The following is a 21,319-nucleotide window of genomic DNA, read 5'->3' on the forward strand; positions in this document are numbered from 1 at the left end:
TATCTCTGATAGGATCTATTCTGATGGCATTTAAGCAAATGTAATCCCTGAAATAATGTTAAATAGTACAAAAGACAGAAGAATACTGTGATGAAACAGGACTATATAGGCCTTTTTTACAGCAGACATTCTGACTTGTCATAGCCACAAAGAAATCACAGGTGTTACCAATCACATTAACAATGGCCCTATTATATTTAAGCGTCCCAGTGAGCCAGCAGGCACAATACCAGGAACTAATGTGGATAAAGGAAATTCAGCTGCCATTCATTTTATCATTTAAATTTGTGTTCCCCCCCCCCCCCCCCCCAACTGTGACATGTCAAAATGTTTACTGTGAAAATCCTACCACTTATTTGTCACTGGAGGGAGTTCAATCCAGGTACCTCCAACGAATATCAGCTTGTTTAATCTGCTCGATCAGGTGACATTATCTTCAAATACACCATATCACTGCACAAGAAAAAAAACCTTTCACTAGACGAAAATCAAGTTGTCTTATTTCTCACTTGTTTTAAACACCCTGCACACCGACATAGGTAGGTCAAAATCCTAATTGTTATTTACAATGGACAGATTACAGTAGGCCAGGATTTTAAATTTAAGGTAAAACTGGAGGTTTGTATTCCTTCCCATATTGGACTCCAATCTTGTGATGTTTCCAAATCCCAGCAATGGTGAAAAATGTTGTTTATATATTGATGGAAAAGCATTTTCCTTTAGGATGTGTATTGTCTGGACGTTCAACTTATTTAACCTTCACAAAACACCCTGAATACTATGTCCAGTTGGAGTCCTACCCTAATCTCTCAGCATGACCCATGCACACGCTTTCTTTAACACATCCACTTGCAGGCGCCTGTTTCAGATTAGGGAGACCACTCCACACACAAAGGGAACACTGTGTTCCATCGAGCTGGAGGCCATCTGAAAAGCCCAAGAGTAGAGGACGTATGATTATAGTCTGTCCTCACTGAGGATGGTAGAAGCAATGTCTTATTGACTGCAGCAAATGAAAGTAGGACAATGCAGGGGCCATGCAGAGGACACAGCAGCCTGAAGTGGGTCATTAAAAAAACCTGCAGGTGTAGCAGCAAACGAAGCTCCCAGGTGTGATATTAGCTCATATATGAAACAAAACCACAGTCCAATCAGCAGAGTTTGAATAAGCTGTAACTTTTATTGCACATTCCTGTTTGGTCTTGCAGCGACCTTTCACCATTTGAACTTTTATGAACTCGGTCTCGACCAAACACTCGAGTCAGGAGTGGGATGAAGTTGCCCAGAGTAACTGATCACAGGTCAGATATGCACATTCCCTTCACGAGTGAGATTTGAAGCATAGGGAGGTCATACTGATCCTAGATCTGTGACTGGGGGAACTTTTAGTCCAGATCGTTGTGTTGACTGCATTGCCCATAAGCCAATTCACTGTCTAGAGCAGGACCAATGGGGAAGGGACAGTAGTGACATCATGGAGGGGACTAAGAAGTATTCATGGGAGTGTAGGAATTTTCTTGATTCCACTTTGATGCACTCCCAATGAAGGAAATACTCCCTTTATAATGTTGAGGCTTTCCAACCTTCTGTCCTTCTTGACTCCCTGAAATCCCCCCCAAATAAACACACCTTCCCCCATCGCACAAATACATAGGCTATCATTCTTTGTATGATTTTTTTTTTCTTCTCATGTTCTTGTGACAATAACTGCAACATGCTTCAAATCTTCATTTTGGCAAACCACAAATAAATTAAAACACAAACATTCATATAACACAATGTGACATTTTTAGGACGCTTAGAAAGAAAGAAAATATACATACAGTACAGAACCCAAAAAAAGAAAAAGAAAAGAGAAGCATTTGCATTTTTGTTCCCACCCCCCGTATTTTTTTCTTGCTTTTCTTGAAAAAAGATATACAGTAGCTAGCTACCAATCACATATCACATGCAGATATAATACAACATAATCAGTTCACCCAGTTAGTGTCTGCAAACTACCAATCTAAACTATATCACAAAATTGTTCTCTTGAAACCAGCAAACACTCAGCTTTTGAGATATTTTGTCTTAATAATAATTCAGTTTACAGTTTTCTCCGCTGACAAGCCAAGAGATCACTAAACGATCGACCCTGAAATGACTAGCCGAATTCAAAGAGGACTAACACGCTTTCGTACATGATCACATACCAGATGGTGTTTTGTCATTTTTTTTTGTTGTTGTTTGTCTTTTGCCTATTTTTTTTCATAATGGGAGTGTAACACACGCATGCACTCACACAAACACACAGGCGGACATTTGTCATCGACCACAAACGCAACACAAGGCGGGCTTTCAAACGCGGCGCGGCCTGGTCCAAACGCTGCGTGCTGGCAGCTTCAGCTCAATGGCTTCAGCTCAGCGGTTTGAACATCCTGCTCCAGGATTACGGCTGGGCTGAGAGCTGACTGGCACTGAGCTATATGCTCCTGTCTCTCCTCACCTAACCCACTGTCTGCCCTCCCTACACCCCCATCCTCCCCCTCAAAAAAAAACACACAGTGACAAAATGTCAGCGCAGAGCGGGAGGTTTGACATCCTCTATCCTTCTGCTCTCAGCTGCTCTTCTCTAATGACGCTCTGCTGAAATGTCAGACCAATTAGCAGCTTTCCCTCTGACATTTAACTGGCAGATAGCAAAACAAACATACAAGGAGCACACTGGACTGGACGGATGGGCAGTCTGTGGCTAGTAGGAGCCTGGGTTGATTGAGACCGACGTTGCTGCAGCCGCAGAGCTAATATTAGACACGTCCTTTTAAAGGTTGGAACTCAGGAACTGTGTGTCTCTTAAGTAATCACAACGGGTAGCGCAAATGATATCTGTCTTCGGCCATTTTGTGAGCCACCTGACATTTCTGAGAAGCAGCCGGTACTGATCAAAGCTTCCCTCCTCTCCCTCTGTTCTTCGTCTTCTCCCTCTCCCTCTTTCAGCAGACATCAATCAGGCGGGCTCTGAAGCGTACGCTCATTTAAAGCACCACTCCATCCATGGCGGTGCTCGAGCCCCTGTCTGTCTTCATTCCTTAGTGTTACCGCAGCCGTCAAGGCCGCAGGTGTGCGAGCGAGTGTGTGTGTGTGTGTTGTGTGTGGATGTGTGGGCGTGCTTGTGTGTGCGTCCGAAGTGTATATTCTGCTGACCTTTAGTTCTTTACATTGATCGGAGAGAGACAGACGAGGCTATGTGCACGCAGGTATTCAGTCACAACCACACACGTTTACAGTAGTATTAATCAGGAGCGGACATAGAAAGTGGAACAAGACGGCGACGAGTAATTTAACAAATAAACAGCACTCCCTTTAGGCCTTAGTGTCATTCACAGTAAATCATATTCTCTGTTTAAAGGGTAGTCTCCCTTGCTCACACACACACACACACACACACATACTGAGGCCTGGCCTTCAGCTGTACCATCTGGTATCTAAATCATGGGAAATTACAGTCTTCCTCTTCTGCAGCACACACACACACACACACACACACACACACACACACACACACACACACACACACACACACACAATAACATGAGAGTAGAGAGAGAAAAAGAGGTGATTGACTGTCAATCTATTTATCATACATAGTCTCTGCATACAGCAACATGTGACTAATTTCTCCATTAGAAATTAATATCCATCGATGCAACAGTGAGCTCTAAATTTAGCCACAAGAGATGGCGAGAAACAAAGAGAAACAGAGAGAAACAAAGTGAACGAGCGAGCGAAATAAAGAGAGAGAGAGAGAGAGAGCACAGCTCCATGTAAAATACAATCTTCATGTTGCATTGAACTGTGAGCAACGGCACAGTCGAAAGAAATGGGAAATGAAGGATTGAATGAGTGAGCATAAACGCCAGTGCGCTGCCCGTCTATTAAACATTAACAGCTTCATTTATATGTAAATGACCCGACAGCTACAGAGAGAGACGGTGGGAAGTGACGCCAGTTCAGTGCTAAAGAGAAGAAGGGAGCGAGGGGTGGAGAGAGAGGAGAGGGTGGGATTGCGGGCACAAGAAAAGGGGGATGAGTCTCCTTCATTCAGTAGTCTTTCACATGGGTGGAACAGTCCCCACTGTCCGATTTATCCAACTGCACGTGCATGGGTGTGCGTTAAAAAAAGAAAAAAGAAATCCACCAACAGTAACGCACACTCCGATGCACGTGCACACACTCCCAGCTGATGTTCAATGGAGTGACAAACATCTACACACACACACACACACACAGACACACACACACACACACACACACCTCCCTCTCAGGTCTTTCCGAAATAGGGGAAAGAACCCCCCTGGGTGAGAGGGAGGGGAACGAAAGTCGCTTTCTTGGTGGAGTAGTGACATCGTGATGGCGTGTCTGCTCTCCGAGAGTTTTCGGCGGAAATGAGGACAAAAAATTGTCAAGAAATAACAACACAGACACACAAAACTGAAAAGGAAAAAAAACTCTTGAATGAAACAGCGAAAGGTGAAGATGAGAGATAGTTGAGTTAGCGTGGTGTGTCGTTTTGCGTGTCGGGGCTAGCTGGGTTTTGTCCGGCTAGCGCGGGTGTCGGAGGGTCGGAGGCCGGGCACTCAGCCGTCGGACACGGGCGGGGACACCCAGCCATACTTCTCGTGGGTCTTCACCAGGGACTTGAAGGTGGCCTCGGCTTCCTTGCGGCTGAACGCTTTCTTGGACTTCCCTGATTTCCTACATATACGCCCCTGTGAGGAAAGACAAAGACACAGAGAGAAAGGAGGGAAATGAGGATAGGATTGTGTGGAAATACAGAAGCTATCCAACTTGTCCGCTAATGGGACAATAACGAATTGACTCATTCCTTAAATCTTCCAGGATTCTTTGCGGGGTCTGCATGTCACACAGATGTTTAAAAAAAAACATCAGTATTCCCTCATCTCATCTCCTCTTAATTACACAGAGGACACCATGACAGAGGCGTAGCTAACATTAAGGACACCAAGGTCTTTCATGTTTCTGGGGATTTGGGGGTTTTAAAGAGGAGAGGAGTTTACATTCTACAAACATCTTGCATATGGTGTGTTTTGTTAGTATGTTTCATTTGTACACTTTGGTTTATATACAAATTGAACAAACCAGATATAACATAGTGAGCTATAGAGGTACTAGTAGCAGATTCAGAGCAACGCTAGCTGTAACTTCCCGTTTCTATAGTTTTGGCAGCTGGGAGATTTAGCCGTAATGCAAGTAGATAGCATTTGGAGAAAATATAACTGAACAAGTAAATAATTATAATGTGGAAATGTAGAGGAAGTTGGACTAATGGTATTTCTAAATGCCTTGCTACAGCCCAGCATAAAAGTACAATGTCTGCCACAGAAGCCATTTTTACACAGTGGCTGTCTGTCAGAAGGAAACCTCCAAATTGTGAATGAATTTTTACATAATTGGATGGACAAACAGGTCAACTGATTAGATGTTGGCAATAATCTAAATATAGGAATAATGCTTTGTTTAGCCATAACTAAGATAGAAGCTTCCATCCAAGTCATATGGTTGAGTTTGCATAGCTGCAAAATCAATTCCACTTTAAATTTAGAGCCACTATATGGCAAATCTTTAGGGGATGTCTCAATTATTTTCTTGATAAATCCACAATTTTTTGGCCTGTAAAGTGTCAGAAACTGGTGAAAAATCCTTATTACCTAAATGCCATCTACAAATATCCAATTTCCAAAACCCCACAGATATTCAGTTTACTGTCATATAAAAGTCAAAACACTGGAAAATAATCATTATATTGAAAGATGGTTCTCTTGTTCACGATTGTCAGTAGCCATGTCAAGCTCATCCTGGAAAAGCTGTTTGAGACACAGCCCACATGTGCACATGGATGAACTCAATGGTGAATGCACTGCCGCTAGGGAGATGTTGACAGGACAAGTGGTCTGGATGCAGGTTGACCAACATTAGATCAATGTTTAAAGGCAGGGAAAGGGCTTTTAAGATGTCAGGTTCAATCAGAGGTGAAAATATATCCTCCACTACACTGGCCAATTGGGAGATAAGTGAAGCCCCAAACCAGCCACTGCACTAAATGATGAAAAGGTTGTAAATATGACAGAAAATAAATATACAAGCATGTAGCCATCTTGTGCTCAGTGTGAAAAGCATCTCACACCCTGACATCCCACAGAGACATTTTCACCCAGGCACCACCTTGCTAAAGCCCTCCCGCCTTCACACACTGGGGCTAATAATAAGTCTGTGTGGGCAAAGAAAATGAAGAGAAGAGGGGTGGGCGTTGCCAGTGATGATAAAGCTGCTTATTCTGTTGTTGGCAGTGGTGCTAAGTCTTCCCTGAAGAAGAGTGCGTGGGAGCATGAATAGAAAAAGAAACAACTGTCTTCACAGTGAACACTCAGATAGATACCCAGCCATGACAAAGGTGTGATTCATATGAATGTCACTACAGTTTGAAGTGCATCATTTTGTATATAAAAATCACTTCCGAAACACAGAAACATCACAAATGGAAGGTCGTGACCAACAGGTTTGACTTCACAGTAAATCTCGGTCCACTGGTTGTACCGCAGCTTTACTGAAGTCTATGTTGTAGCTGACTCACTACACACTAGCCTGCTGCTGTGTAAGGTACTTTAGTGTATTTGTTTGTACATGCTCTGTAACACTGCACCACCTCCCCTCTACCCAGAATGTTTCCAGGCAGGGAGAAAATTGCACGCAGCTCCACCAAAACCAATACTAATGAAATTCTTTTAGATGGTGAGCTCCTCTGCATGCTGCACATAAATACATGTGCTTATTTAACTTCTTGCCGAACGTTAAATGAGAAGATGGATACTACTCTCATATCTGTGTGTATGGTAAATATAAAGCTACAGCATTGTTAGCTTAGCTTAGGATAAGGACTGGAAAGGGGGGGAACTTCTAGCCTGGGTCTGCTCAAAGGTAATATACCACACCTACCTGCACCTCTAAATCTCACTAATTAACACCTTATATTTATTTTTTAAAGGTTAAAGAATGCTTTTGAATTTTTACAATTCACCTCAATTTTAGGGGGGTCGTGGTAGATGTGTTTCTTCTGTAATGTGGGTGAACCAGCTCTTTAAAGCAAGTGAAAAACAAAATGGATGAGTTACTAGTGTGTATCAGTGCTAATTATGCTAATCCATTTTGATTTAACTTTGATTTTGTTTTAAATACAAATCCATCCTTGATGGAATTTTTTAAGGTTTTGGTTTGAGGAATTACCATGCAGGCTTATTACAATAAGATTAGCAAACTCTCAGTTGCTTATTTAAAGATATAGAGTTGTGGGATTTCCCGTATTGTCCCTTTTCAGTTTTTCATCCCTTTTGTTCTTTTTTTTCTCTCTGGTTAACAATGGTTGTTGTATCACTGGGACTGAGCAGGGGTATTTTTGCAGCATGCGTTGGACATTTGTGTCCCCGGAAAACACTGGCTGACTCCTGGGTCCAAAAGATAGCAACTCACAGCATTTATTTTACTAAATACTTTTGTCTCAACACAGAGAAAGAAGAGCCCAAATACAACATTTAGATGAAACATCACAGTTTATCAGCCAATAATGCGCCACAACATTAGCCCAAGAAAAGCATTGGTGAACAAGAAGTGGATTTTACCTAACACTGTCCAAAACTAATTCTCTGCTCCTGTGACATCTGATGGATGATCACTGTGTCGTATTGCGTACTTGCTGGGCTATTTTGGGTCAAAAGTGATGCAGGGGATTAAAGGGAGATGAGGTGATAACACTGAATGATCTGGAGATTAGGGTTACAGTTTCCATTCCTATAGCAACACTGGCCTCATTTCACTGCAGGGCTTAGCAACACTCACACTCTCAATTTCCCTCCGCGTCTCTCGCTCAAGTGCATAAACACTTTGAAGAGCGTGTCCTATTTTTTCGGCTTGTATTTTAATCAATATTGAAATCAATCCCTGCTATAAATGTCTGCCATGACAGGTCATTTAATCTCATGCTGAGTTTGACACATGAGACACTTCCAATGAAGACAGACAATTGAAACAAGGTCGGATCTGGCGAATCTCCAACCTAGTATGAAGACAATGAAGCTGGAAGTTGATTTGCGCTGGAAATCAGAAAAGTTTCCCTACATTGGCGGGGTTTTTCACTTGTTTTGAAAAACTCCATACATGACTCAGTAATGAGTGCCTCAATCAGATGTTACATGCAGTGTTCCTTTGGGACTTGCTTTCTGTTCCTCTACTTTACTAAAACACATTAAAAGACAACTTCCTCTTGTCTCAAAAACCTGATCCACACAGCCTTTTAAAATGTAAAACAAACCAGCTGGGCGTCATCTAAGCAGCGCTGCCTGAAACCTATTCTGCCTCACTGTGCTGCCAGAGGCCTGTAATACAGATTACCCAAGCTGACAAACACAGATAATGCACCGGTTGGCTACTGTCAGAGAGCATTGGTGAAAAGCCTGGATATGTTGTTCTCTTCATAACCTCACGTCTCTTCACATCACGCCATCTGGTTGCTGTCACCACCTCAAAATGGCGGCCGCTGCCTTTGGATGGATATCATTATGGCAGTTGGGTATCAATGAGGAACGTACCCTCGGCTTGTTAAACCAATCACTGTGAGCTTCATGTACTTGCTTTACGCACAGTAGCTATCAATTTCTCTTGTTTCCACTGAGGAGAACATTGGGCAGCATGTGTGCGTGTGTAGACAAATTAGATGGACTATTTGCATACGCCTACACTGAAAACAGTGCCTGTGTGTGTGTGAGAGTCAGACAAAGAAACATAGACCTGAAACGGAGTAAGATAGGAGGAGGGAGGAAGAGAGTGTGTGAATGAGAGAGTGATTATAATGCTTGTGAATGTGTGCATTGATGCACACATCTACACAAAAGTCTATGACTTCAGCATGAAAGGGGGAAATTGAGCATTAATTAGCGCCACTGTGTTCGGGGTCATCCACAAGAATGGCTCTGTTTGACGCATCCAAAGATGGACGGAGGGAAAGTAAAAATATCTACTCGTGAGAGAAATAAAAGAGTGTGTGCATCGGTGTGCATGCGTGTGAGTGTGCGTGTTGCGGTTCAGCTGAGTGAGCACCCGGGGCCTATACAGTGCCATGTCAGTGTTTATCTATTTGAGTTAAGCGCCTGCTCGTCGAGAGGTACACACTCGTGCAAAGTGGCTGCTGGGTAATCGTGTGAATGAAGATCAGTCAATGGGCAGAGCAGTGAAGGCCCCAGTGCATGCTGGGAAGCAGCTCTGGCGGCGGTGGGGATTGCATAACGCAGACATGTGCTTAGAGGGGTCGGGATAAACAAATAGAGATCAAAGTCATCATCATCCTCATCAGATCATTAAGGAGAGCCCCACAGGACTGATGACGGGGTCATTTAAGGGTAATAGGCTCAAGTGTCCCCTGACTGCACACAGTCAGCATAACACTTTGCTGTCTTTCATCCTTGTACGGTATAAAAGTGAACTTCAATAGAACAACCACAGAAAACTTTACAGGGACTGGTTTCACACACTGAGTTTAATTTACTCGTCCTCTGTGGCTCTGAAGGAACTTTCCAGTGTTTGAAAAAATAACCCTGATGATGTCATCAGGGGTTTTCTAGGCTAGGGCCTGGAGACTACATGTTTTTAACAGAAAGTCTGCATTACAAACTGGAGTTGTGGGTCTTCAGAGAAGTGGGCATTAGGGGTCTAATGAAGGACACTATCCACTTGCATTATGGGAAATGTAGGATCCAGTCCAGTCTAGGGGCTTAACCCATACTCAGGACTAAAACTCAGGATATCTCAGTTTCTTGTGAAGTGACATACTGATTGCAGGAATACCCTACTTTAATTTGGTTTGGTCATGTTTTATCCTTATTTTAAATGTTCATATCCATGACTGCAACTGACTATTATTTCCATTATCTACTTGTATTTTTCATATTGAATTGATCATTTAGTTTCATTGAGTTTCATTGAGTTTCTAGAACCCAAGATGTCTTTAAAATGCTTGTTTTTACTGGATTTCACTCCAAAATCCAAATGTATTCCATTTTCAATTGGACAAAAGCAGCACATTATTAAATTTGAAAAGGTTTGATCAGCAAATGTCCATTTTTTCTTATAAGCAAAGCAACACTTAAAAGGATTAATCGCTTATTAAAATTGTTGTCGCCCTGCAACTTATGTTACAATTTCATACTTTGGGCGGCGTTTTTAGCACTTTATATCTGCTCATTCCAACATTTAAAGGTAGGGTAGGCAATTTATTTCAGAAGCACTTTTCTTTATATTTGTTGAAATGTTCTTTACACCCCGACAGCAATCAATAAATAAAATGAAAAAAACAAAATGTTGGGTACTTTCAAAATCTAGCTGTCTCTTGCTAGTTTCTCCAACATAGCCTGTTCAAGTTCAAATGAATAATGAACAGCTAACAATGACAACAGAGCTTAACTACGTGATAAGGTGTGAAAAGTGAAATGTGTCTGTATAAGTGACTGGCAGTGTGTGGGAATTCTTTTTTTATTTTAAAGATATGAATAGTGAAGAAATGTTTGCTAAGTAATCTAATCAGATGTGCCTGCAGTGCAAATTGTGAAGAAGAGAATGCGTTATAGCCTGTGATGGACTATTATTCTAGATGACACTAGTGTACTAGTGTAAACACTGCTGTACAGACAACAATACAGTATTACAGATCAATGACCACAGTGGCTCACACCACACAGACACCATATCAAACTTGAGACTGAGTTGTCCCACACTAGACAACCTTTTTCTACCACCTGCAGAGCAATGGCTTAACTCACTGTCATATAATCTAGATAACCCCGTGACAGTGATCATCTTAAAATGGGAAGTTAAGTATCAGACGGCCAGTCTATTATTTTTTTTAGTTAATGCCTCAAGTTCAGTCAAACCTCCTAAAATGTCACCTCATCTCAGCTTGTGTGATTGTGTGTGTGTGCTCCCATCTGCAGGTGAAGACACATGTGGCTGTGTTGACTTTCACCTCACCACTTTGTCACTGCATGTATCCTTTCACACTAAAAATAGGGAGGGAGATTCTAAACAAGCCACATCTCTATTGTCACAGTTAACCGGTGCCCAAGGACGGATAAATATTTTCGGCGAACGAAGGTTTATATATAGTTCTGTGTGCTGTGTTTGTCATGGTGCATGAGAGAAGAACACTTCTACTGGAAAATTAGGACATGAAACACATGCCAGGGCCTGCGTGCGCTACATATTCAGAGAAAAGGCAAACAAAGAGGTAAAGAGATGCGCACGCACACACACACACACACACACACACACACACAAACTCCTTCAATTGGATAGTTTGAGGTGTGTGCTGCAAAACAGATAACGACACAGACCACAGTTCACTGCCGACAAGAGCACTCAGTCTGTGTGTGTTTGCACACACACACACACACACACACACACACACACAGTGATAATTAATCAATATTGTTTCCATTAGCAAACTGGAGAAGGAAGACACTGCACCATAATTAGGGAGCACTGCGGAGCTGTAAGCTCATCTCCTCAAGCAGCAAATCAAGATGAACACACACACACACACTTTCCTATCTCTCTGTCTCTACGCTGTGGGTATAGTTTTTTGCATGACCTCTCTTGGTAACAGATGCTTAATGACCAGATGACTCAGGAATAATGTTCCATTATATCATCAAAGACAAAAAAAGCACTAAGCATTGGGGGTTGGGCAGGAGAATCCAGTGACAGTTTACATAAGGCTTCCTGTCACAGCACTGTCATACTGCTGACGTCAAAAGACAGAGAGCCAGAGAGGAGAAAGAAGCAGACTGGACGGGAATATGACACAAAAATAGGCATTTGAAAATATATTGGAAAAAACACTGATTCTTATCTGGATGGAAAACAGACAATCTATTCAGAGTTTAAACGATTATAGCCTGGAGTGCATTTGGAGATGCAGCCAATTCCATCGGAATTGCAGAGCCGCCGCCGCTGCTGCTGCTGCAGTGCACTGAGGATGTGAAAAACAGATTTGACAGGATTATATAATCCAGTCAGTGTAAGTCACTGAGGACTGCTGGTAGGTATGGGCTACCTGCTGTCTCTATTTATTCATCTGCCTTTCTATCCCCACATCACACATGTTGAATTATTGTCTTATTCTGTAGAATCCTTATGTAGAATAATCTGATAGCAGTACAGATTTCGCAAGGGATGCATTTGAGCCTGAATGGGGACTCTTCCATTGCAGGGCAGCAGGCCTTTGTTATCAAAGGATGCAAGGCAATAAAAGAGAATAAGAATAAAAGAGGACTGCAGAGAGGGGCTGGCATCAACGAGATACTGGGGGTTGCACTGCATGAAATGGCTGCTGTAAAAGTCACATAAAGATTAGTAATATTCACAATCATGGCTTTGCTGGTAGCAGAGAGGAGGGGGGAATGAGGAGACTAGGCCCGTGATATACAGCACATATAGCTCACACTGAGCACATAAAATGCTATTAATAGCAAAAACATCACTTTTACTGAGTACCGTTGTCCTGCAATGATATTTTTCCTTAAAAAAAAAAAAGTAAAACTATCTCCCAATCGGGATCATTTGCTCATTCATGATTTTCCTGTTAACATGGCGACATGAGCGGTCACTCCATTGGTGCCCACAAATGACATTTCATTGATTCATGCTTTTCATTGGAAATGACCAAAAAGACATTTTCATATTTTTTCAATTGTATTAAACAAAAAACTTGTTAAAACATTCATATTAGACTAAACACCCGCCATGGTGTGCATATGTTGTACGTACGTAGAAGCATTATTACGCGTTAATTACGCATGAGGCACGCTTGCCTAATGGAACTGCTCATACCCAGTGCTTGTCATGGCTGAAAAAAAAATGTACCAGAGACGATTAACATGCCGTATGGTTGATGATATCCCATGCAGGCCCCCTCACCCGCCAGCCCCTCCTCCCCTCACCTGTCCTTTTACGAGGCTGGCCGCGAACTGCCGCATGACCGCCTCCACCGTGTAGGCGCTGGACCATCCGCGGGGGGTCAACAGCTCCATGCATATGGCCCCGCCGTCCAGCACGTAGCCGTTCTCCAATCGGGGCGTCAGGACCCGCATGAACGGCGGCGAGAAGGGGAAATTGTCGGGAAAGGTGACGTTGAGCAGTATGAACTCGGTGCTGGTCTCCTTCATGTCCTGCCACAGCGCCGAGTCCTTGTCCACCTGGTGCAGCTTGACGTTCCAGTCATACAGGTTGTCCTCCACCAGCTCCACCGTGATGAAGTTGTCCCCTAACCTCCTGATCTCCTGTAGCTCCTTCATCAGCCTCCGCGTCCGGACCTGGGTGCAGTGTTGCCGGTGTGGCGCCAGCGGTGGTATCGAGGAGGCACTGGTCGCTTTACTCCCGCCTCCTCCCGTCTGCTGCTTCTCCTTCGCATCCTTGCCCTGCTTATCCTTGCCGGACGGCTTGTCCTTGCCGTGCTGGTCCAGCTTCCTCGCCTTAATCTCCGGGGTGCTCAGGATGTTGGTTTCGTTCGCGGTCTGACAGTGTTTGTTGGCGTTGTTTTTCTGGTTCCCTTTGGTCCCCTTTAACGAGCCCTGGTGGTGCTTTGGGTCCTCGGTGTCTCGGTCGTGCAGGCGGATCAGACCGATCTTCCGCAGTAGGGTGGCCATAATTTTTATAGATCTATATTTCTCCGCCGACCCCCCGCACAGGGGCAAGAATCGCTCTGTGAAGTCGGCTCCCGATCACAGAGAAGACCTGTATTGATGCTGATTATTAACCTTGTTGTACCGCAATCCCCCCTCCGTTCACTGCAGCCTCAGGATGATCAACCGGGGAGCCTGTGCTGTGTTCTCCTCAGTGCATCATCTCGACACGGCTCGACTAAGGAAAAGGAAGTAAAACAACAAATAAATGCCAGTGTACATGGATTTTCGCATACAGACCAAAATTAAACTGCTTCGTCAAAACAGATCAATGGAAGTCAGTCTTGTGTCCCCCAAAAAGTGGACAGACATCATGACTGTGACTGCAGTTGTTCAATGATAGGACGATGCATTACGCAGAGGCACTGAGGTGATCTTATAATACATTTTAACAGAAGGGTGCATACCGGGATACAGGGACATCTATGGCTACAGGAATCATAGAAGGAACCACAGGCTACCAGAAGAAACAATATAGGAGGAAAAAGCACCATAATGCATCTCATGGTTGTTATAACAAATGGACGAGAGACACACTAGACTCCTATAGGACATAATATAGAAACATAGGCTATGGGAGATTAAAAAGAGGAGATAAGAAACATATTACTAAGGTTACTATAAACTGAAAGGATATATAGCCTATACACGACATACTGTTGTAAAACAATATGGAATATATTATTATAAAGAATTAAAATATCATAATGCCCGATGAAATAACAATATGACTATGCATCCACATAAGTGCTTATCATGAGAATATCATACATTTTCCGTGTTCTCCCGCCCACATACACGCCAATATTAGACCTGCGGTCAGACAGCAGCCCGTGCTTACCGTAGACGGGTGAAATTCGGAATAGTAAATGTCCGTTTATGTCTCGTCCTGCGGACCGGACACCGATCCCGCTGTGCGTAAAAAGAAGAAATGATTCCACCATCCAGTAGGCCTGCCGTCAGTGGGAGCAGCAGTGAGGAGCAGAAGGAGAGCCTTTGATGTGCTTGCAGTTGCGGCGGCTCCAGCTTTAATGCAGCCCAGGACAAACCAGCCCCCGGTAATCCTTCTTCAGCCAGGCTGTTCTCACCGGTGAAACGCTGCGGCGGCTGCGCCATTTCAAAATAAAAGACCAGCAGTTGGTTTACGTTCAGGGCACCGAGCAAGCTTCTAAAATGGTTACATTTATGGAGAAATATGATAATTCCAGCATTGACATATTCCGGTTGCTGTAAACAAAAAGGACCATAACAAATCCACTAACTTTGAGTTAGGCTTGTTGCCTTTTCCAAAAAAAAAAAAAAAAAAAAACCTCACTGACCCACCTATATCTTTAATGTAACATCAGCTCAATAACTATTGGGTGTGAAATGAAGAACAACATGAATAGCTTATAGCACAAAAGGCACAACGATGATTCCAATGCACCAAGAACGAACTGGAGATAGGCTATGAAGAGCAATGCCACAGTGGTCTATAAGATACACATTTTAAAAATAGCATCATTTTCTATCTACAGTGACTGTATCTTGATAACATCTATTTAAGGCCAGAAACGGTGGTAAAAGTCTATTCCACACATAAAACGTTGTTGTACTTCATAGGCTATTTAGATTTAGGGACTACATCATCCTGTGCAAGGTGCCATATCTGTTAATATGACGTTGCTTTTATTTTGAAGGCTTATGGTTTATTTCCTGGTTTATTCTGACCAATTCTGTGTAACTTGGTGTTCCCGTGTTCACCTGAAAGAATACAGGTTATGGTTAAATGCCAGAGTTGTAATGTCAGCGTCACCAACTTTCACTTTCAGTCTCCCATTTATCACGATGCAGTTAGTAGCCTACTTACACAGACTAGCCTACACGTTACCATACACGTAGCCTACTGTGAGCAGAGCTCTGCATTATTATAGAGGTTAGTTGGAGAATAGGTTACAGGCTATTTTGAGCCATTTTCCTTGATTACTGATTGTGTTTAAAATTTTAAACAGCACGGTTAACTACAGTCATCAACCCATAATTTCCTGTAGTAGTAGCCTACAACCATGGGCCATTAGGATTTTATAGGGGCAAACTTTATTTCACACATCTTAAGTTTTCCTTCATATGCTTTTGAATGTAGAGTTGAATTGCAGCAGAACATTTCCAGGGGGTAGCCTATTAGACATATTCCTGAATTGTCTTTGAAATGATCCCTAACATAGCCTAATTGTAAATACTGTAAGTAATACTGCGCTGTAAGTAATACTGCGCTGTCTATGCATTTAGACACACATAGTAATGCATAACAATACAATATCTTCTGGAGCCGTGCTGGCTTTGAACAACACTTCTTTTAGCCTGCGTTTTTATTAATTGTGGACTGTATGTTTTTTCCTTTGTACTTTAGTGTTTGTCTGTTTAAGTTTTTCATTGTCTGTCTTTTGGACCGGGTGTGTGTCCTTAATAATAAAAGCTTGATAAATACCCCCATATTTGCACACATTTCCAACTTAAATGATACATCTTCTAAATATAATCTAAATAAATAAATTTATAGTGCTGATTTAGATGTAGTAAAGTCAGCGTTCCTCTGCAGTTATTAACTCAAATCATTATATGGTCTTGACAAAGACGCTTCTTCCTAACTGGCAGCACGACACTTTCATGCTTTCAGCGTCAGTTAACGACCATCTGTCATTGGTTGATACCTAGGTAACGGAACATTACCAACAGCGATTGGCTATTTTATTGCCGTAAAGCAGTTCGGCGTTGTGACCGTCGTAGAGTCGGAGGCTAGCTGTAAACAGCGGGTATTTGACAAAAGGATTCTTCTAAATATAGTACTTTCTATGTATATCTAGTGGTTTAGTAATAGTTTATTAAGATGGCTGAAAAATTTGATAACCTGGAGGAGCACCTGGAGAAGTTTATCGAGAACATTCGACAGTTGGGAATCATCGTTAGCGACTTCCAGCCTAGCAGCCAAGCAGGACTCAACCAAAAACTGTGAGTCGTGTATCACTGAGAACGTTATTATGGTACGAGTCTGCAAATAAGCATTATATTCACCTGTTCTGCTCATTTTCCTTTTAGAAATTTCATGATATCTGGACTGCAAGACATCGAGAAATGCCGTCAACAGCTTCATGAGATCAACGTACCGCTGGAGGTCTTTGAGTGAGTCCAGCTGCTAGGCTGTGTGGTTCTGCCTGTCCGGTTCTATAACCCATAAAATAGGCGTTTTTTCTTTACGTATCTGCTGTTCTCAAACATTGCTGCATTGCCGTGATTCCAGCCTACTGTTGTGTGGAGAGAACATATCGCTTTGCCACGCCAAACCCCATTTGAAATTCTGACGATTTTAGAGTATCATTCCTTGTCCGCAATCTGGTAATTTGACATAGGTTTTTTAACTTTTTTTTTTCTGGATTGTTGAGAGCCACTTCAAAACTCGGCATACTCTACTACTATAAACATAACATTTTCAACTTGAAGAAATTGTTCACTCTTTTGTTGTTGATTATTTAGAAAATGAGGTCTAAGAAATGTATTTTGTGCCAGGAAGCAAAGCTTTAATCAAGACAAGTTAGCTAAAGGAATATCTAATTCATCACCTGTGCTTCATCACATTTCCCTCTACTGATGTTATGCCATGTGTTTGTAGATACATTGACCAAGGTCGAAACCCTCAGCTGTACACCAAGGAATGTCTGGAGAGAGCCTTGGCGAGGAACGAGCAGGTCAAAGGGAAGATTGACACCATGACGGTAAGAGATAAGGCCAGGGTCACTGAGATTCTCCACCAATGACACTGCAAGAATAAACAGAGCCAACAAATTGTTTCACTGATTAAGTGCTCCCAAGCATATTTACAAATTCCTACAACAACAAAAATGCCCCTTTCAAGGATCATCTTCAATATACAAAGAGCCACATACTGGAGACAGCCATCTCTGTTGAAGTGGCCTTGCTCTTGATGATAAATTAATTGGATTAAATCTTTTTTTTTTTTTTCATGGTTCAGTAGAAGTTCTGCTTGATCTATTTTTCTCTATGTTCAGTTGTGTCTAACATTTCTTTGTTATTTGGTGATGTAAATGGCCACAAGGCAGACTGTACTGGTCAGCTACTATTTCCTTAGAATAAACATACATAACTTTTATTTATCTTGAACATAAAATTAAAATCCGTTATATTTCAGTAATAAACCCACCTCTGCTGTTTGTCACAGAAATTTAAGAGCCTTCTGATCTCCGAGCTCAGCAAAGTCTTTCCAGAGGAGATGTCCAAGTATAAGGCTATACATGGTGAAGATGCCCCCTCCTAGTGACTGCTGCGCCATGACCCCAGACCTTCAGCCTGTGACCCCTGAAGTGAAAGCCTGAATGGAGTGTGACCAAGCAGGATCCTCTGTGGTTGCCAGCAGAATAAGATAATAACCCATTATTAGTTCTTTGCATATACTATGATACTGTTGCTGACCAGTGCCCTGAGGGAGAAGGTGTTATTTCTGCTCAGCACTCTGACTCAGCCAATCCTCCTTCTCCACGTTTAAACTTAATTTAAAGAAATACAAATCAGTATATGGGAGAAGTAGAGAGAAGAAACAAAAAGTGTTCTGCGTTGTGTTGTTATAGTGCCAAGAGACACATTTGTTTCTAATGTCCCTGCTGATGCATCGGCACTGAGTTAGCAACAGAAGCAATTTCTACAACTCCCAACTGTACAGAAGAAAATGTTCAAGAGCTGCAAGGCACCTGTCGGATTTTGCATTAAGGAGTTTACTCCATCAGTTGTACATACAGTATATTTATACTCTCACTCTCTACCTTTTGTAATGCTTCCTAATCATTGTTCAACATACATTTGTACCACACAGTTCATGACATTTTGTATCAAGCTCAGGTTTCTAAAGGCCACGGTTATCGAATGCAAATGTTATTTGGTGGTAATTCTGTGCCTGATCACTTGACATGGTCAGAAATGAGTCCACTCTTTATTTGTAACTTGTTTGTATTATAATTTTTTTGTTATTAAATGATCCGTGTTGGACTGATGCTGTGTTGTTGTGTGTTTCGTTACAATCATGAAAAGAAAATATTTTTGGCAAAAGATTTAATCAAAAAGGTCACTTGTGAGTGTTGTATGCTTCAATTTTACAATATTAGTCATAACATAAGGTGATTAATGTACAAAGTATAGTAGTAAAAAAATTATATACGATCACCTAAAGTAAATATTTCATACTTTTCAAGCATTCATGGAGCAGAAAATGAGGAAATGTTTATGTAAAAACTATTTAGATGTACAGTAGGTTGATCTTATACTCAAGAGGGTGCAATATTTTAGGATGAAAATACTAAAATACAGGAGAATAACACCACTGACAACTACTGAAACAAGTGCTACGATTTCTATTTAGATTATTACAAATAATAAAATATTCATAAAAATGGTAACTGTATTGGAATTATTATTCTATAATCCTATGAATTAAGGTGATATTCAAAAGTTAAAGAACTGAAGTGTGGGTAAATGTGTTAATGGGTCACATGCAGACATGACATGCACGGACTTGAAGATATATCAGTGACGTGTTCGGTTCAAGTGTCTCCTCCCGAACATCTTGCATTGTAACTATAGACTGCCTTTATAAGTGTGGTTCTGCGGTCTATTTCGGCAATGGCGGTTTGATTTATACATCACATTTCATTACAAGTAAACTGAATGTGCTTCACGTTGATATACAAAATATAGAAATTTAGACATAGTCATGAGAACACAGAAAAATGTAAGACACATAAATGTAAAAATGTAGAGGGATTCAGTTGCTTTGGAAACAGACAGGGCTGTATCATCATGCAGGTTATGGCCCAACATGCCTCCTTCTGCTGGGGTTTAACCACAACGACACGCCCCTCTGACCCTGGAGGCCCATCCTCTGGGACAGAAGGAGGGAAATGAGCCCTGTTATTGGTTTGTGATCTATGCACCCAAGTAATGCAGACAGCCCTCTTCTCTTGCTGTCACTCTTCCCTGAGGATTTCCAAACACACGTCTCGTTTAGTCAGACATGGTTTAATAAAGGCTCAGCTTCCATCTTTTATTGGGGAAGGAGGTGGAGCAGTCTATTTCTTTTGTTTCTCATGTGGTTTATACTTAAAGCTTAAACATATTTCTGTAGAAGATTTTAAAATCTTACTTTGAAAATTTTGGAAATACACTTATTCTCTGCAGAGAGTTTGATGAGACAATTGATACCACTCTCATGTGTATACAATAATTATAAGGCTACAGCCAACAGCCAGTTAGCTTAGCACAAAGAATGAAAACAGAGGGAAACAGCTAGCCTGGCTTTGTTCGAATGTATCAAAATCCATCTACCAACACCTCTAAAGCTCAATGATTAATGCGTTACATTTCATTTATTTAAATGTAGAAAATTGGCATGTCGGGGTTTTATGAGGTTTTACAACTCCAGGAAGCCACTGTGCCAAGATTGTCTGGCACACAATCCCCCATAAAACCACAATTTGTCATTTCTAGACTTTGGTAGGTAGGTGTTTGTATAAGAGGATTTTGTTTCCGTTGGACAGAGTCAGACCAGCTGTTTCCCTTTGTTTCCAGTTTTTGTGCTAAGATATGCAATGGCTGCTGGCTGCAGCTGCATATTTACTGACAAAAGAGTGGTGTTTATTTTCTCATCTAACTGTATTCAAGGAAGTAAATGAGCGTATTTCCCAAAATGTCAAGCTATTCAGAAGTTTGGATACATTTTTTATGTAAAATATAGAATTAGCAAACATGATTACTGTGGAGTACATAGTTCATATCTACACTTTTGTTGGATAGGTGCTAGATACAGAAAATCAATACAAAAGAAAGCTATATTCAGTTAAGGCTTAAGAGAGCTCTGATTCCAGCATGCAGATACCTTTTTTTGTATTCCCATGTTCATACCAATATTATTTAAATATGTTTAAAGTATTAGTCCAATAATTAGTGTGTAAAAAAAAATCTTAATTAAATTTCAATCATGGTTAAAATGGTATAATTTGGGAATGGTACATTGGCATTTTTAAATGTTTTATGATACTTCATGCGACACCTTTGGTCTCATAAGCACCAAAGAAACAGGAAACTCAGTGACTCTGTCAGCAGAGAGACGTCCTTGTACTTGATCGCCTCACAGTACCTGTACTTCAGCAAGGATACAAACATTCCTTTCTTTTACTCTGAGCACCACGAGCATCCTTTTTCAGATGCCGTCAGCCACCTCCGTTTCTCTGCTCTTCGTTTGTAGCCTATTTTTACCTTCTGACCCGGCTTCTCTGTCTGTGGATGACGAACTTCCTTAATGCATTGAGTCATAGCGGTGCCGGTGAAGGGCACCCTTTCAATCCAATAACAAGCCAGTTCGAAGAGATGAGAAAATAAATTAAATGCTGTTTTTATCCAGTTTGTGGTTGCGCACCGTGACATTTATTTTCACAGGGTGACACTCTGACTGTGTGTGCGGATGTGTGTCGTGATGCTTGACTAACCAGGGAAGGGGC

At 41.7% G+C, this 21,319-nt stretch overlaps 2 protein-coding genes across 2 annotated transcripts; one reads left to right on the plus strand and one right to left on the minus strand.

Annotated features, from left to right (window-relative positions):
• Positions 1 to 1,155: 1,155 nt before the first annotated feature.
• ube2ql1 (ubiquitin-conjugating enzyme E2Q family-like 1) lies at positions 1,156 to 14,869 on the minus strand. The gene is made up of 3 exons (XM_038725483.1): positions 14,623 to 14,869; positions 13,041 to 13,959; positions 1,156 to 4,748 (listed from the first exon to the last, which is right to left on the minus strand). The coding sequence occupies exons 2-3, from the start codon at positions 13,743 to 13,745 to the stop codon at positions 4,617 to 4,619; spliced, it is 837 nt and encodes a 278-aa protein (XP_038581411.1). The 5' UTR covers positions 13,746 to 13,959; positions 14,623 to 14,869; the 3' UTR covers positions 1,156 to 4,616.
• A 1,653-nt stretch (positions 14,870 to 16,522) lies between these two features.
• On the plus strand, positions 16,523 to 18,820 carry med10 (mediator complex subunit 10). Its single transcript, XM_038725521.1, has 4 exons — positions 16,523 to 16,769; positions 16,857 to 16,940; positions 17,428 to 17,530; positions 17,995 to 18,820. The coding sequence occupies exons 1-4, from the start codon at positions 16,648 to 16,650 to the stop codon at positions 18,088 to 18,090; spliced, it is 405 nt and encodes a 134-aa protein (XP_038581449.1). The 5' UTR covers positions 16,523 to 16,647; the 3' UTR covers positions 18,091 to 18,820.
• Positions 18,821 to 21,319: the final 2,499 nt, after the last annotated feature.

This window comes from Micropterus salmoides, unplaced genomic scaffold, assembly GCF_014851395.1.
Source record: "Micropterus salmoides isolate LMB-PRFRI ecotype aquatic unplaced genomic scaffold, ASM1485139v1 Ms_hic_scaffold_17, whole genome shotgun sequence".
NCBI lineage: Eukaryota > Metazoa > Chordata > Actinopteri > Centrarchiformes > Centrarchidae > Micropterus > Micropterus salmoides.